The 16,885-nt window shown below is 39.7% G+C and overlaps 1 protein-coding gene across 4 annotated transcripts in view; it reads left to right on the top strand.

Annotated features, from left to right (window-relative positions):
- The first annotated feature begins 3,893 nt into the window (after positions 1-3,893).
- mmd2a (monocyte to macrophage differentiation-associated 2a) overlaps positions 3,894-16,885 on the top strand; it is a 17,262-nt gene continuing 4,270 nt past the window's right edge. Inside the window, exons 1-6 of one of the 4 annotated variants that reach the window (XM_024271981.2) lie at positions 3,894-4,653; positions 11,999-12,031; positions 15,865-16,025; positions 16,104-16,178; positions 16,255-16,356; positions 16,475-16,544. In XM_024271981.2, the coding sequence (XP_024127749.1) occupies positions 15,886-16,025; positions 16,104-16,178; positions 16,255-16,356; positions 16,475-16,544 (387 nt within the window). In that variant the 5' untranslated portion in view covers positions 3,894-4,653; positions 11,999-12,031; positions 15,865-15,885. Of the gene's footprint in view, positions 4,654-11,998; positions 12,172-15,864; positions 16,026-16,103; positions 16,179-16,254; positions 16,357-16,474; positions 16,545-16,885 lie in introns of all 4 variants that reach the window. The other 3 variants (XM_036213338.1, XM_024271979.2, XM_024271980.2) reach the window with 3 other exon arrangements.

The raw sequence follows: 16,885 nt of genomic DNA, 5'->3' as shown, positions 1-16,885 counted from the left end.
ACACCAATAAAGCAGTTATATTTACCAGGTTAAGGGTCATCTTAACCTTTTTAAACTTTAACACGCTATTTATATAATACTGAATTGTTCTTGTTTGATCCGTCTGTCAGTGATAAGCTACAACAAGCTAAGACAAGCTTTAATAAAACATAAATGGAGATTTTTCACTAAGAAAACATATTTTCAAGTAATTACATTTTTGCTTAAGTTTGGGTTTTTTATCCCTTTCAGACAACTTTTTGTTAATAGTTTTTCATTTAAAATTCGCCATTCTTCCACCCTTTTCAGTTTATGTTATAGCTTTTTTTCTTGGGAAAACAATTTTTAAAGTGTAAATGTAAAAACTGGGTCTATTTAATTAGTGAATTAAATAAAAAATGTAATGTTTAAGCCTGATAGAAATGACACCTATCCCCATTGCAAACTGGATTTTTTTCATTCAAATTTAAAAATCTTTTTGAGGCAAGCATTTAATTTAAACTACCCTTTCAAACGAATAGTAGAAACATCTTGAAAACACGTTTTAAAACAGCTGTATTCGCCTATGGTAATAAGAAATAAAAAATAATATGTTTTAACACCTTTTATTGCTGTTAAAAAGCTATAATTCATGGAGAATAAATGAAAAAAAGGGTAAAAATTACAGATAGCACTTAAAAAATAATATGGATTAAAGAACTTAAAAACTTTCATCTGTAAAGTAACTGTTTGCATCAAGCTTGAAGGAAAAAATTAACGTGTGTAAAAAATTCAGAGGAAAATCCAAGTTTCTGTAAAGAAAAGCAAAAACAAGATTACAAACATCTTAGAACTAATATTTGTTGACAGTATTAGGGAAAGAAATCTTCAAATTTTCCTTTTTCATATTTTTCCTCAAATATTTTTGAGTGTAATTGTCTGTAATTCCAGCAGAGGGCAGCAAAGTAAAAGCAAAACCTCTGAATCCCTCAGACAAGTGAAAGGCAAAAAGTAAACACTAGTAAATCGTTGAAAAGTTAACTTCCTAACGTGTTTTAAAGTAATTTTTTATCTGCTTTTGCTCACAGGTTCAGATTTAAAGAGATTATTTAAAGTAGATGAAGTGAGAGGGTTGTTTTAATGTTACATCAATTCAAAGTGCAAAAGGTGTTTTTTGATTATTTTTTCTCTGGAGTCCTAGCTGTTGCCCTGAGTTGTGGGGATCGTACTCTTGTTTGCTCCCAGGTTGATATCTGGAGTTATCAGGCATGAATTCTCCTTCAGAAATTGAAATCTGAGCTGAAATACTAGTGCAGATTCAACACGAGGAAGCAGGAAAGAAGAGGATGAGAAGAAACAAAATCTACAAAATCCTGTTTTCTGTAATCAACGTCATGGCCTCTGACTCTTCGATTGCTTAATGTTGCTATTAGATCCAGCACTGAAAGTTTTGCAGCTTCCATCTTAACTGAGAGGACGTGGATGGACTCGGGGGCCCCGGCTCTATCCACACCAGACTTCTCACACCGGATTACAGGAGCAAAGCTGCTTTCTTTTTCACATGTAAAGCAAAACTTCCCATTTATTGCAACCCTAAACTTCCTTTGTGTCAATTCATGTCATTTGAATTTTGGCAGCAAACATTACCCAGAAGACCTTCTGTGTTCGTGGACGTGTTTATTTGACCGCGGTCATAGAAACTGACATTTCATCTGTAAACAAAGCAGGATGTGTCACATGTTCAGCTTGCTCGTGTTTATGTGGGGTTTGTGTGTGTTTGCATATCCGTTGGGTCTCACAGTTGCAGCGCGGAGTCCCAGCCGGCTTCTGCTGGCTGCCTACTGTTATTGTTGGATAATGTTTAATTTTCCGTTCACCCTCAGAGTTCTTCAAAGAGGAGCTCCGCCAAACGACGTTTAACAACTCCTGAAAAGCTCCACATCAAGATCAGTGACAGCACAAGGAAGGAAAAAAAAAAACTTTCTCCAATTTATTATACTATCATAATTCCTTGTTTTATATAAAATGACAAAGTTTACTGGGTTTGCAAAAAACTTTTTGCTATAAAAATAGAAAATGGGATGAATAATGTAAAAACAAATCAACTTTTTTGCATAAAAATCTCCTTGGTGCTCAAAGTCAGAGATGAAGAACCAGTTCAGCTCCAACATGAAATGTTCTCATTTGTTTAAACACAAATCAAGCTCAAATCTTCCACGATTAACTGTTGTTGCTCCAACTGCATCACCTTTATTTACCATCAGGACACCCAAACTGACATTTTTTTTAAGTATTGAATCCATAATTATGAACCTTCCACCACCATTACTAACAGCTAGTGTTTTTTTTATTTTTTCTTAAAACTTTATATATTTATTTTTGGGAAACTTCCCATTTTGGACAGAATGCCTCATTTTGACTGTCTCAAACTGGTCAATATTACCCTTTCATCATAAAATTTTCAATTTAAGATCATATTAATGTCTGTAATAATACTTAATAATACTTTGGAGTATTTTTTATTTTTTTTAGCAAAAAATCTTAGCATTTTTCCTAATAAATGTAGTTTAGACCTCAAGCAGACCCCACAGTTCCCTGTATGAGCTCTGGTCAAAACTACCAAGATGAAACTTGTGTGAAGGGAAATCAGGGGAACAAAACCCACTCCTGACTGATATCTGTTTTTATATATGGAAATAAAAGCAGAAATGACTAAGACGGTTGAATTTCCCACCACTTTAGTGTCGTTTTAGCAGCAATGTCACCAAACTGACCACATGTTTCTCAACCAAATGTTGCCCACAACACCTCAAAGGCCAAAAAAGTCACCCAAATGACCCGTGACTCACATCAGACATGAAGGTATGTAAAAAGAGTGAAATATAGAACATTTGAGTCACCTTGGTAAAGGCAAAACATATTTACATATGTTCTTTTTTCCTGACAAATGGTGTGGAATACTGTGTGTCTCTGAAACTGAATGAGACTCTATTCCTTGTTTACTCTGCCCCTCCCACTTTGTTGACATCATTATGTCACATGACATTTTATAATGTTTGGCTTTCAACAGGCTTTCTTCTATTCCAGCCTTGCTTTGCTTAGAGGAAATTTGCATGAATTATGAGCAGATCTTCTCTGTCTGCACGGCAAAACGTCAACTTAAACCAAATGATCGTCACCGTTTGTGTTCAGAAAATAATTGTTTCCTTGTCATGATGTCATTCATTGAGGCGATATGGCGTCCTCCATAGTTTTAAAGTATGTCTTTATAAAAGTCAGAAATACACATTAAATTACATTTAAATGAATATTCAGATTTTTTGTCAGTTTGTGTTGTTTTAAAACTTAAATAAAGGAGAAAACCCCTTTGTTTCAATAACTGTGTTTTTGCAGAAGGCCCTGAAACTCTAGAAGTATTTGAACAATCTTTGATAAGTTTCTCAAAAATTTTCAATACACGTTAACATGAAATTGTCAATTTAAGAACAATAATTAGTTAGGTGAGTATAGAAAGCTGAATTTAGCTTTATTTAGACAACTCTCAGAATTTACAGTCAGTAAAACACGATTTACAAGAAAAAAGTGAATTTGGCAGCATTAAACTAGAAAATATTGAGAGAAAATGTAAATTTTAAAAGAAAAAGCACTGAAATTAAAAAAAGGCAAAAGTGGTTAAAGATCCACTTCAATAAAACTTGTGTTTTTTTTGTTGCTGTTTTTCATGTTTTCTTGTAGCATTTTTCTCATGATGGAGGGCATATATAAAGAAAATTAACATTAAAAAGTGTTTTTTAGTATTTCTGTATTCTAATTCAAAGAATGAGAGATGAAACTTAAAATATTCTTTGTGATGCAGGAGGGCCAAAGTCTCCCTGCTCCGCTCCATTCTGATACATCCTCTTGCAGACAAATAGATCCATTTGTTTTCCTGTCTGAGCTGGAAGCTGACTCGACTCCAAAATTGCTCATCATTTTTGTTGCGCCGCTTATGTTAGGTTGTTGGTGTGAGCTTCTTCTTTTTTATTTTTTAAGTTTTTTGGCTCTCTATTTTGTACAAGGAGTTTCTCTTGAACTCTATGGACTTTTGGGCTATTGATTTATTTGAATCCATACATTAATTATTTTTTTTATTAATAAATGTAATTAAAAGCTCTAAAGGAGCAAAGGAAGTGCCCTTATCGATATGTCACAAATGTTTAACTTTTTCAGAAAAAAAAAAATCTCAAATGAACGTTATTTTAGAGTAAGGCATCAGCCTAATGGTCAACACGCACCTGCGCGTCTTTGGACAGTCGTGCGCACCTTTCTGTGTTTGCGGATGCTTTCCTTTGCGGCTGTTTGTCAGGAACACTCACTGCTGTGATGTTGACGGCTGTGGGAAGGGGTTGTTATTTGCTGATGACTTATCACCAGAGAGGGGAAAAGGGGGCGGAGAGACGGGGAGAGGAGGGGTTACAACTCCGCCGAACATCCTGCAAACACGTCCCAGACTCGGAGCAGAACCGCGCGCTCCTCCATCACCTCCTCCTCCTCCTCCTCCCATGTCGGGATGAACCCCTCCAGCTGACGCCGTGTAGGTGCGTGAGCCGCTCTGGCGGCGGTGGGACATCCGGAATGGGGAATCCGTAGGTGGAGACGACGCAGTTTGGAAGCGAGAGCGCAGGAGATGGACTTCAAGAAGACTAAATTCGGAAGGTAATCGTGTTTCCTCCAGAACCCCCCGGCTCTAATATCTCCACTTCTTTTCTTTTTAAAACTGTTTTTTTTCCAGTGTGACAGATGTTGCGCATCCATGCGCACTGACGCGCTGGCGCAATCACAGGGATGTTATGGATTACTTTGCATGTGCGTGTATGAACCAGAGACAGAAGCAACAAGCTTTAACAGAGGCTGAACTTCATGGATTGATTTTTATGCCACTATTCCAAGCGCAGCTCTCACTGTTTTGAGCACAAAACTTTAAAAAACGTGAGTTTAAAAAAGTATTTTGCTTTTGAAACAGAAAAATCCACTTGAACCTCAAGTGCCAAAATCTGCCAATCAGCTGATACAACTGGAAGAATGTATGACCAATCAGCTTGAATGTCCATATTTGTGATTGGCTGACTTTTGTGACACATTTGTAAGTGTCCTGCTCTGTTTCAAGCACATAAAGAGAGAATTTTTCCTTGAGTGAAATTTTTTTTCCACACATTTTTTAGTTTTAAAGTCCATTTTTTAGGTTTTGAATGCAAAACAAATGTTCAAAATTTTTAGGCTGAATCCAAATTCCTCCCCTACCCCTCCAGTTTTAGGGGCGTTTGAAGTGGTAGTGGTGTTGGAACTTGTTCTTTTAAGGAGTAGTGATGGGACATTCACACCAGATGCGATTCACATGACAGGGGTGTCAAGTTTCAATGTTAACTCAATGTACAGACGCAATCTGAGGTCGCAAATGCGGCGATCAGGGACTCGGGTTTGGGCACGTGACATTTTCAGTGACTCAGTCAAAGAGAAGAAAAATACATCCAATATGGCCGCTCAGAGTGAGGATTTTCATCCTGAACTTCCATCTGTTTTCTTAACCTGCTTGGGGCCGTAGACTGTCCCGGTTACTGTCGGGCGAAGGCGAGATACACCCTGGTCAGGTCGCCAGCCTGTCACAGAGTTCATGGAGTCACAGCACATGTGTCAAAGTCAAGACCGTTCCAGCCCACTGCTTGATTATATCCGTCAGATCATTTCATACTTTTGTTATCAATGGCCTGAAGTTATCTTGCACTGGTAACATATTGAAACACATTCTCATTCTCAACTCGTCACATACCGACGTTTGGTTAAGGACCCCTCTGTGTCAGAAATGTGAGTGTTAGGTGTCCCCAAATCGTCTTTTTTTATGTCCAATTAAATCAAGGCTCCCCAACCTCCAAGCCGCAATTGGTACTGGTCCTGTACTGGGACGTGGACCACACCAGTGCTGGATCCAGACACGGTTAGGGTACTGTGTCCCGAGGTTCGGTCCGCGTTGATAGGTTAAGTTTTTATAGTTTTAAATGATGTTAGAAACGTCTGTCAAAAGTGAAGTACACCGCACCGAGAGAGACTCTGAATGATCTGGTGAACCCAGACATGGCGACGCACTCGCCAGCGCCTCTGTAGAGCTCTCCAAAACTAAAGCTACTCGCTCAACATCATCCATGTTTTCCACGATCTGGCAACGAATGAAGCACTAAATCTGACGTGTGTCAAAAAATATGGACAGACATAAATTTGACCTGCAAATCACGTCTGATGTGAAGGCACCATTAGAGCTGTGTATCCCTCCGCCGGTGGGGTGATCATCTGAATCTGAAGACACTATTTTTCCTTAAGTCTTCACTTGGATGGATAAATGAAGGGGAAGAATTCGGGTTCGGCCTTAAAATCTTACGCTCTGCTTCCTAGAATTTCAGTTTCAGTTTCAGTTTTACTGTCAGGATGTTTCCTTTCATTCCCACCAAACATCTGCCTCCCATTTGACCCATCATGGAGTTGAGCTGCAGGCCAGTTCCTGCACTGTAACTGTGAGAAGCTGGACTCCCACAGGAGATTATCCCTGTTGTGAAATGACCGGTGGAGGTGCAGGAACACGAGGATAAGGTTCACCCCCAAAATCCTCGGATCCCTGTGCAATCCTATTGTGTGAAATCAAACTCTTACTTCATGAAGCGAAACCTGGTGTTCCACGTGCTGAGAACAAGCAAGAGGGAAGCAACAGAATAAGCTTAGAGGAAAGTGGGGAGCTGGCACGAACGCAGCGTCCTCTGATCAGTCGGCGAATCTCTTTCCTTGCCTCTCAGTTGATTACATGCACACACAGAGTTCTGTCAAAACTGATTAGAGGATGGCACGATTCAGCGGCGCTCACACATGTACTGCTCTGTTCAGTCCCTGGCACCGCCTGAAGAGACGCGGGACAAAGAGGGAAGGAATGGCAGCCATTAGAAGAGAAGAAAGAGCAGCTACAGCATAAGGCTGGAGCTCAACAATGAAAGCTTTTCAGTTTATCTGTTGGGTGTTCCACTGTGCTGGTTTACAGCAAATGGAAGTTCTGAAAGCAGCAAAAAGTGAAAAAAATGGAGTTGAAATCTGAATATAAACACACAAAATGTGGGCGCTAACGTGCGTCAGACCGCCCTGATGCCCCCATCCACCAACAAACTCTGCTCACATGGAGGCTCCAATAACTATTTTATTTTTTGTAAAACTTTCAGAAAAAAATAACTTTTTTGAAACATCAATGATGGATAAAATCCCAAAAAACAAAGTTCATCAGCAGGGCGAGGGTCACGGGCACAAAACAAACTCATGAGGAGGACAGCAGAGAGGTTCAAAATCCACACATCCTGAAAGCAGGGGAAAGGCAAATGAAAAAAGGGATTTTCAAATGGGAGGATTTGAAAAAAGCGTAGGAGGATAAACATCAAAAAAGGGCAAACTGTAGATAGTTTTAGTCAGAAATGTTGCCCAGGATCCGATATGTTCTGGAACACTCCAGCATAAACTTTCCATGGAAAGTTAAGCTAAGGAATTTTGGAACTATTCCAAACAGGAAGCTTATGGGAATCTAAAGTGAACTTAAAGCACATAGAAAAACCTTTTCTTACTTTACTATCTGTAATCATAACTGTTCTATTCAGCAACACAATGTTGTCTCACAATAAAGGACATATATACAGAAAATTAAGCTTTAAACTGCATTTCTGTGTATTTATTTAGTTAAATAGTTGTCAATCAGGAGCAGACACAAAAATGCTGTTTGGAAAAGATCGTATTTGTGATCTAGAAATACACCGGACGGCTACAAGCTCCACAATTCTGACGCATCCACCTGCAGACAAAGATCCAAGTATGTCTTTGTTTTCCTCGCCTGAGCTGAAATCTGTCTCAAAAATTGCTGTTTTTGTTGCACCACAAATTTTATGTTGGCGTTGTGAAGAGTTATAAGCTAGCAGGAGAGCTTATAAACAGGTGATGGGAAGTGGGGGGGAGTTCTGCCCACAACTCAGAGGTGAATTTCTATTGAACTCCTGCCGCTCTGCAGAAAATATGTCCTAGAAACAATTCAAAGACCACCTGGAACAATTTTAAAGTAGATCCAAAGATGATCAGAGAGGAACTTTAAAAGATGTATTTATTTTTTATAATTCAGTGGAACTAAAAGACATTGATGTTTAAGAACTATGAATAACAACATGTCTACATATCAACAAATCATTCAGTAAAATGTTTATTTTTCTAATAATAAACTCAAGAGAACAACATGAAATTAGCAAAAACATCAGTTATTTTGAATCCATCTTGGTTCCTGTCTGTTCTGTTCCATTTTGTAGGAAACTTTACACCTACACATGTAACCGTCACACAATCCATCTCCTCCACACAATACATACCTTGAGGGACACAAATAAACACATACAGGAAATGCTACTGCTATTACAAGGATGGAAACTCTGAACTTCTAGATTAATCCTTTAACACACAAAGAACACAACGCAACTCCTCGACTGTTTAGCCAATTAATGCAATTCAAATGGAGACACAAAGAAAAGCAGCTTTTCTGTATCAGGATTTAGGCTGATTGTGTAGCACCTTTCTACTGTAAAGTGTTGCATATCAACATGAGCCTGGTTTTCTCCACTTCAGAATCCACAGGAATTATGTAATTACGTAAATGGTTGAGGAGTTATGGTAGTTAGAAGAATGAAAACTCTGGAGCTAAAGCTCTGGTGTTACAGGAAACACCTGCTAAACCAGACAGGATGCCAGGAAGAAATTATATATATATATATAAAAAGTTGTTATTAACCCAGATGCATCCCAGCATGCCTTTCAGCAGAGCCCTGAGGAGATTTTAAAAAAAATCTCTGATTCATGAAGTAGTGGGATAGATTCAACTTCATCCTAAAGTGTGAAGCAGCAGAAATAAATGCAAAGCTTTCACATCTGTGTTTCGGTTAAGGAAAAATAAACTGCATCCACTGGTGCCTAATTTAAAAATTATTTTGGAAAAAAAGAAACGCACTGACTGAGGTTCAGAGAGAAACCACGCAACACGACACAGTTTCAGTCTTAAGACTGAAAGACAAAGAAAGACACGTGTTTGAGAAGATGATGGAAAAATTATTCAGCATGTTGTTGTGATGATAAAGGAGAAATTTCAAATGGAGGTTGGGGTTAAATACAAAGGAGGTGAGACCTGAAAGAGTTTCATTTTGCCTAAGCATCAAACAACAACCAATATTGATCCAAGGAGCAAAACAAACAATGCAGAAACGATGTCAAACCAAAGCAAAGGGAACATTCATTAAATATGATTAAATATGAATCCAGTTTGTTCTAGATCAGAGGCGGGCTCAACATCTCCTGCTCTAGCATGTTCTAATTGGCTGGACACACCTGAACCAGGTAATCAGTCACAGTAGGGCTTGGATATCTGAAAATCATGCAACGGCACTTAAGGACAGGAAGTGCTCACCGCGTTCTAGATATTCTAACAAGGTGAGGTTCTGGGCTATTTGGTGAAAACTTTCATATTACGTCTGAATTAAGCTGCCTTGCGAAGAAAACCTTTTCTCCATCTCTCAGTCTGCTGTCTTACAGTCAGAGACAAACAAAACACTGGAACATCCTCAACTCCTTTAAAGACCCTCTCTAATAAAAATAGTCAACTCAGAGGTGAATTTCTAATGAAGTCCTGCTGCTCTGCTGAAGCTATTTAACAGTACAGGTTTTTGGATGTTGGCTGAAAACTACGTAATTACAATAATGGGGCCTATAACATGCTTTTCTTAAGTCTTTCAGAGTAAACTCTATCTATATGTACGATCATATATTACAGTTGGCGCACTAAAGAACAACTTATTTATGAAATATGAGTTATTTTTGTGAGTTTGTTTCCAAACTGGAAGTAAAAGGACTCGATCTCTGAGGCACCACTTTTTCATGGTTTGTGGGTGTCGCCCATTTCATGATGTCAACCTAGAGCCGGCCTTGACAGTGTGTCTGCGTTTCACTCATGAAAACAAACAGCACCAAAAGTTTTGAAAAGATGGATTTGCATATGTTTATCTGCCTTTAGTATCCCTGGTCATCGCTGGTTGCAGTGATGGCTGGGGTTTGCAACTGAGCTAGCTGATTGGCAAAGCTAGCAGGTGAGCACCCTTGTTGAGTGGTGAAGCTAGCAGCTGAGCTAGCTGAGCCGTGAAGCTAGTAGCTGATCGTCGCTAACTGAGTGGTGAAGCTAACAGCTAAACTAGCTGAGCAGCGAAGCTAGTAGCTGATCGTCGCTAACTGAGTCATGAAGCATGAAGTCATGAGCACCCTTAGCTAAGTGGCAAAGCTAGAGGCCGAGCTCCACTAAGTGAGTGGTGAAGTTAGCGGCTGAGCACCACTAACTGATTCGTAAAGCTAGCGTCTGAGCTAGCTGCAGAACTAGCTGAGTGGAGAAGCTAGCAGCTGAGCACACTTAACTAAGTGGCAAAGCCAGTGGCTGAACAGCAAAGCTTGTGATCACTGCTAACTTAGCCGTGAAGCTAGCAGCTGAGCTTGTTTATCAGCAAGGCTAGCGGCTTAACTAGCCAAGTGGTGAAGCTAGTGGTTTATCACCGCTAGTACCACTAACTGAGTGGCAAAGCTAGAGGCTGCATTAGCTGAGTGGCTGAGCTAGCGACTGAGCTAGCTGAGCTGCGAAGCTAGTGGCTGAGCTAGCTGAGCTGCGAAGCTAGTGGCTGAGCTAGCTGAGCAGCGAAGCTAGTGGCTGATCACTGCTTTGGGGAGAAATTGTGCATTTGTGTTAGCTTGGGGCGTTGCTAGCACCGCAGACTTCCTGAAAGGGCTGGTGAGAACTCGTTCTGGGTATGGGAGGGGCTGGTTTCTCAGAGCGCTGGTTTTCAGGTGAATGTTCAGAAATGTGTGAACGGATTAAAATGTCATGTTGGGGTTGTTTATAGTGAAAATTACAAAATAATACATTTAAAACCTCAAATGATTGATTTTGCATGGTGTAGGAATTTAGAAGACCACTGGGAATGATTTTACCTCAGATCAAAAGATAATCAGAGTTAGGTTTTATGTCCTTCATGCTTTATGCCACTAATTTGCAATTTACTATTAAATCTAAGACTCCACTTAAATTAACATCATCTTGAAAGAGAAAACTATAGTATTTTTTCAAATAACTGGGAATATGAAAGGGTTAAATGTGGCTTTCTTCAATAAAGAAAGAGAAAGACTTGAACTGTGATACTACAAAAAACTCTTTTGGTTTGTTCTCCACATTTTGTTTTTTCATTTTTCCTTTTTAACCAAGCATCTGTTTCTGTAAATGTTAATGGACATTCCTCTGACTCAATTCTTCAGTAAAGACAGTAGAATTTGCAGGGAGGTGTGGGTGAGCAGGTGTGGAGTGGATCTTCCGCCGACAGCGTTGCAGCTCAAACAAAAGGGCCGCCGCGTTCCCTTTGTTTGCTCGTTTCTCCGCTCCACCTTTGCCTCCGCTGGAGCGTGACGGCACACAGTGAACGAGGTGTGCATGATCAGCACATGACCTACATGTGTAGCGGAACAGCGCGGCTGACCCCCACAGACACACCTGTGGCCTCGCATGGGACGCTGCACTCCTAGGACGTGTTTGTTTGCTCGTCCTGCAGCATCAAATGTGCTTTCGTAACGTCTCCAGATGTGCCCCCCCCTGAGAGGAGCAACTCTGGAAGTGATTAAATGAAAGACAGGAGCTGTAACTTTTTATAGCAAATATTACAAATGTGGTTAATGAATAATGAGCTGTGGTATCCTGTTGTGGTGGAAACACTCAGTGACATCACTAGTGGCTATGGCAACGCAGACAGTTCCCCCAGTAACAAACTTGAAATCAGGCAACGTGACGTGGATTAGAGAGCAGTAAATCCTCCAGGAATGACCGAATCTCACAAACTAGCTTTTTTTAACAGGCTCAGTCAATCGGCAGTGAAGTGTTTGTCTTCACAGACTGATCCCACCTTTTCCCACCCTTCTCTTGTAGATTCATGAACTGCAGGGTTCCATCCAGTAAGAGGTACCAGCCCACTGAATACGAGCACGCTGCAAACTGCGCCACGCACGGGGTGAGCCCAACAGAAACGCATGACGGGTCCTGATGCGGAAAGAGAAGGTTTTTTTTTTTGGCAGAGTGATGGAGGCAGTGGGCCATAATCTGTGAGTCATCCTGTAGTTTCCTCTAATCTGCTGTAGGCTAATCCCTGCACGCCGCTGCCTCACAGCAAATGCACAAAACAGGGAAAACACTGACATAACACGGCTAAGCCTCAGACGGGCAGTTGTAGATGCAATCATGACATCCTTCCTCCACTTTTGCTACAATCTGGTGGAAGGCTGTCTCGGGAAATCATTTTGTGGACTCACCAGATGGTTTTAGTAAAAAAAAAAGAAAAAAAAGTAGATTTAGACCAGAAAATGATTTATCTGTTACATAACTTGGACCACTAAAATAGTTTTCATCACACACGGTTGGAAATGATCAAATCTAAGTCAGTGCAGTAAATCCTGGTAAACTGTTTATTATAGTGATTTTTTAGAAATGTTTAATAATGTGTTTAAATCTTATTTAAACACTAGAGTCAAATATACATGAAAAAACAGTTAAAAAAAGAATATGGAAAAACTTCAAATCTTCAGTCAAAAGATGTCAAAAGATAAAACATTAACAACAACAGATAATTACAACTATAGCTTATTAATATGTTTATTTTTAGGTCCCTTTTTCTTTTGAGTTTTCTACAGTTCATTGACATTAATACTTTTTTTAAAAATTGGATTTGTGTTTGAAATTATATTATATCAAAACACAATTGGTTATTTTACACTATTTGTAAAAAAGTTAACTTTTTGATGCACTTTTTGAAACATAAACACTGTATGTTTTCTGCTTGATTTTTTTTTCTAATTTACAAGTTAGACTGATGCTTTTTATTTGCCACCATTTCTCCCTTTTTCTTCCAATCCTGAACATTTCGGGCATTCAGACTGGATACATTTGGTTTTCCTAAAGTGAATCAGAGTTTGTTTCTCCTGATTATCCAGAAAAAAGTTTCAGTCTGAAAAACACTCAAGTGAACTCTGGTCTGGGACCAGGACCTGCTCTCTGACCCATCTTTTAAGGTGGGTTCTGTTCATTTTCAATTGGACTGAGCTCTGTTCCTGAATAGGTTCTGCGCTCGGAGTGGAACCACTGTACCAAAACGACCATCGTAGCGGGGAATTATGGGATGTAGAGTCAATGATGAGACACAGAAACTCATTGAAATGTGACTGGATGAATGCAGACTGATTAAACAGCTTCTACACAGTGATTCTCACACTGTTTTCTCATCAATCTATACATCATAAAAACATTTCCACATACCTTCATTGTCATCTCCTTAGTAACTGCCCCGCATCTCGCCTCCGCCGTACCGAAGCAGCAGTAAAGAGTGTTAGACCTGACGTTGATACAGATGCTCTAAACATTTTGAACTATCCTGACAAGAATCGCAAACCACAGGACTTCCATTATTCTTTCTCTCGTTGTTTACCCCGCCCTCCTAACTCCTAGCCAATGACTGAAGAGATCTTTAGTCACATGGTTTTGTTTACCTTCCTTGTTAACAGAAATGTCCGGTTGACTATAGTCAAATACAAGGTTCAGAACTCAATCCAGACTGAATAACTTCTCCAGTCTGAACGCACCCTAAAATAGAACTGAATTATATTTGGACTTTTTTGGTCCAAAATGAAAGAAACATCATCAGTTTATCATCCTGCTTTTAAACCAAACCTAAACAAAATAAAAAATAATATTTTTATCTTGCCTGTAGATTGCATTTCTGCATTTCATGTAGATTGTGTTTCTAAAACAGTCACTCATTCTATTTCTTTGGCCAAAACTCTCGCGTTTTTTATGAGTTCTACATTTTCAACATTTTGGAATAGAAATTTCCTAAACTTTTTACTATTTTTAAAATGGACCATTTCAACCACTGACGTGATAAACAATGGACAGCTCAAACCCCTCCCCCCCCCAATGCATTTCCAATGAGGGACCTCAATGCTTGTTACCTCCAATTCTTATTAAACGGTCTATGATTTCAGGAGTACATGTTCTTCAATCATTTATGCTTGTACAAGCAATTATCAATGTTTTACATAAATCTTTTGAAGCGTCTGTAGTTTGGGAGGACCTTTAAAAATGTTTACTTTATCACAAAAAATCATTTGTAGTTTTTCTTCTGTCAGAAGTATGAAAACATTCATATTCAAATCTGATCATTTCATGACTGAGCTTGTACTAAAGTGCTTGAGAAACAAAAACAAAAAGAGTTGCTTCAAACAATTCAACTTGTATTCTATTTCTGCTTTTAGAGCTCTTTTTATGATGTTAAAGTTCTCACTTATCCAGGTGCTGTCTTAATAATGTTTTATCGTCTTTCTTTTAAATATTTTGCTACATTTACTATCTGTATATACAGCTTTTCATTCTTTGAGAACATGAGAATCATGACTTTAAGAAACGAGTTGAGGTTTCCACCTAACCTGATCCTACAATAGGTATGTCATTATGTATGTAATGATGTCATGGTGGACGGCTGAGAAAAGGCGCTCCCCTGAAGATGTTCATTCTTGTCTGAGTTCATTGAGATCCTGTTGGTTCCTGCTCCTCCGGTTCCTTACACCATGGATCATCACGTTTCCTTTCTTTCCCTGCTATAGAAGAGCATTAAGTGTGTCATAAATGTGAGGAAAGAGTGAATTTTGTGACTCCCACACTGTGAAACCAGTCCGACCACCTTCAAAGAGCAGTGCTCTGTACCTGCTGCTTTTCAGACGAACACAAAACTCTGGTCTAAGGTTACTTTCACGTCTGGGTTTGTTTAGAAGGGTCATTTTTGCCCCCTTTAGTGTCTGCTCCTGCCTAAAACACGCCGTTTTGGGTGATTCTACAGCCACATTAAGCCCACGTCTCTTGTGATTGGTTAACCTGCACATAAAGCAGCATCACTTCCTGATACGTCGACCGTCATATTGCAACTGAGTCATGTTTTTAGAGCAACTACTGTCACCAATCATGAGTGAGTTTGTTCCGTCTTATTTTAAGTCCACACCCCTCCCACTGAAAGCAAGCACGGGGGAATCTGTCAATCAAACATTTGATGCGGGGCTAGTGGGCATCACATGCTTTTACTGAGGCTTCTGATTGGTCAGTTTATAACGCGAATCATTTGCAATAAAGAAAAAAAAATATCTTCCTTCCTATTACTTCCCACTTGGAATGTGAGAAGGGAGGGATTGATCAGTCCAGTTCCTACTCATACAGTCAATGTGACCAAACACAGAAACACACCACGGAAACTCCAGACAAACCCGATTGGGGCCCCCTTGTCCCGCCCACTTTTAAAACATATGGGCCCACTTCGTCATGCTGGCTGGATTTTGGGGGGTGTCTAAATCTACAATTTCAATTCGGTGCTCTGAAAATTTTCCAAACATGTGCATCGATGCTCACTACATTGGCGAATATAGACCACAATGCATTGCGTTTGAACGATTAGTCATCTGAAAAAAATGTAAGTAAATGTGTTTTTTTATGAATCATCCAAGTTTTCATCATCAAAACACAATTGATTCATAAATAGTCTTTGTAAAAATGTTCATATTTATTAGGTTTTACTTTGAAAAATAATGTGTTTACGGTCTTTTAGCGGTTGGGGAGTAGTGAAGGAATTCGGACACAACCTAAGAACCAACAGCGGCACTCAGTACCATGACTTGTAGCTTTTCTGTTGTGTGTATTCTGAACACACATTTGAGAGAAAACTTGAACGTCATTTTGTCTCTTTTTGAAATTATTTGCAGTTATGGATCCTTCCCAGCCTGATGGGTGGATCTGTCCTCTACTTCCTTTCCGCCGACCAATGGCATCGAATCAGTGCCTGGCTCTACGGCATCGGCCTCACCGGCCTTTTTGTCACTTCAACTCTCTTCCACACGGCCGCCTGGAAGATCAGCCACCTCCGGTGTGTTTGTTTGCTGCAAACTGACTTTTTTAAAGTATCAAAAATATTTAAGTAAACCTGACTTTTTTGTGTGTGTAGGAGGGTGGAGCAGCGCTTTCACATGTGTGACAGAATGGCCATCTACTACTTTATTGCAGCTTCCTACTCTCCCTGGTGGGTCATGTGACTTGAGTCTAGTTTAGATCAGCTGTGACAAACATTAAGGGTCGACATGGGTTTGTGTGGTCAGGCTGATGCTGAGGGAGCTGGGCCCGTGGACGTGTCACATGCGTTGGCTCATCTGGGTCATGGCTTGTGTGGGATCCGCATACGTCTTCTTTTTCCACGAGAGGTAAAAGTCTCTTTCAGACAGTCTGGCTCTTTGACCTGAAACCAAACGACCGTGTGTTTTACCTCAAACACAGGTCTGGTGTTTGATGTAAGACTCATTGTGTTTGATGTTCCTGCAGGTACAAGCTGGTGGAGCTGCTGGGATACGTGGCCATGGGGGCTGTTCCGGCGTTGGTCATTCTCTCCATGGTAATCACAAACATCAAAGTGTTGTCTTCCTCTGCTCATTAAAAAAAAAAAAATCCCTTTGCATTGTGGGGACTATGCTTCAAGCCGGTCTTTCATGAGGTTGTAACTTTAGACTCTTCTCATGCAAATGTTTCAGTGGGTTAATAAATTCTGCCACAGCGAACTATAACAAACACATTTTAAATGTCATGAGCTGGAGCTTAGAGAGAAGAAATTCAACACTCACCTGATCTTTTGTTTTCAAAAAACACAATAGAGGTTTCATGTTTCAAAGTGTTGCTGCTTTAATATTATTACTGGAGCAGAGGCCTTTTGTAGATGGTTTACTATGTGTATAATTA

This window comes from Oryzias melastigma, linkage group LG8, assembly GCF_002922805.2.
Source record: "Oryzias melastigma strain HK-1 linkage group LG8, ASM292280v2, whole genome shotgun sequence".
Lineage (NCBI taxonomy): Eukaryota > Metazoa > Chordata > Actinopteri > Beloniformes > Adrianichthyidae > Oryzias > Oryzias melastigma.
Note: the sequence above shows the minus strand (reverse complement) of the source record. Positions and strands in the feature narration are given on the sequence as shown.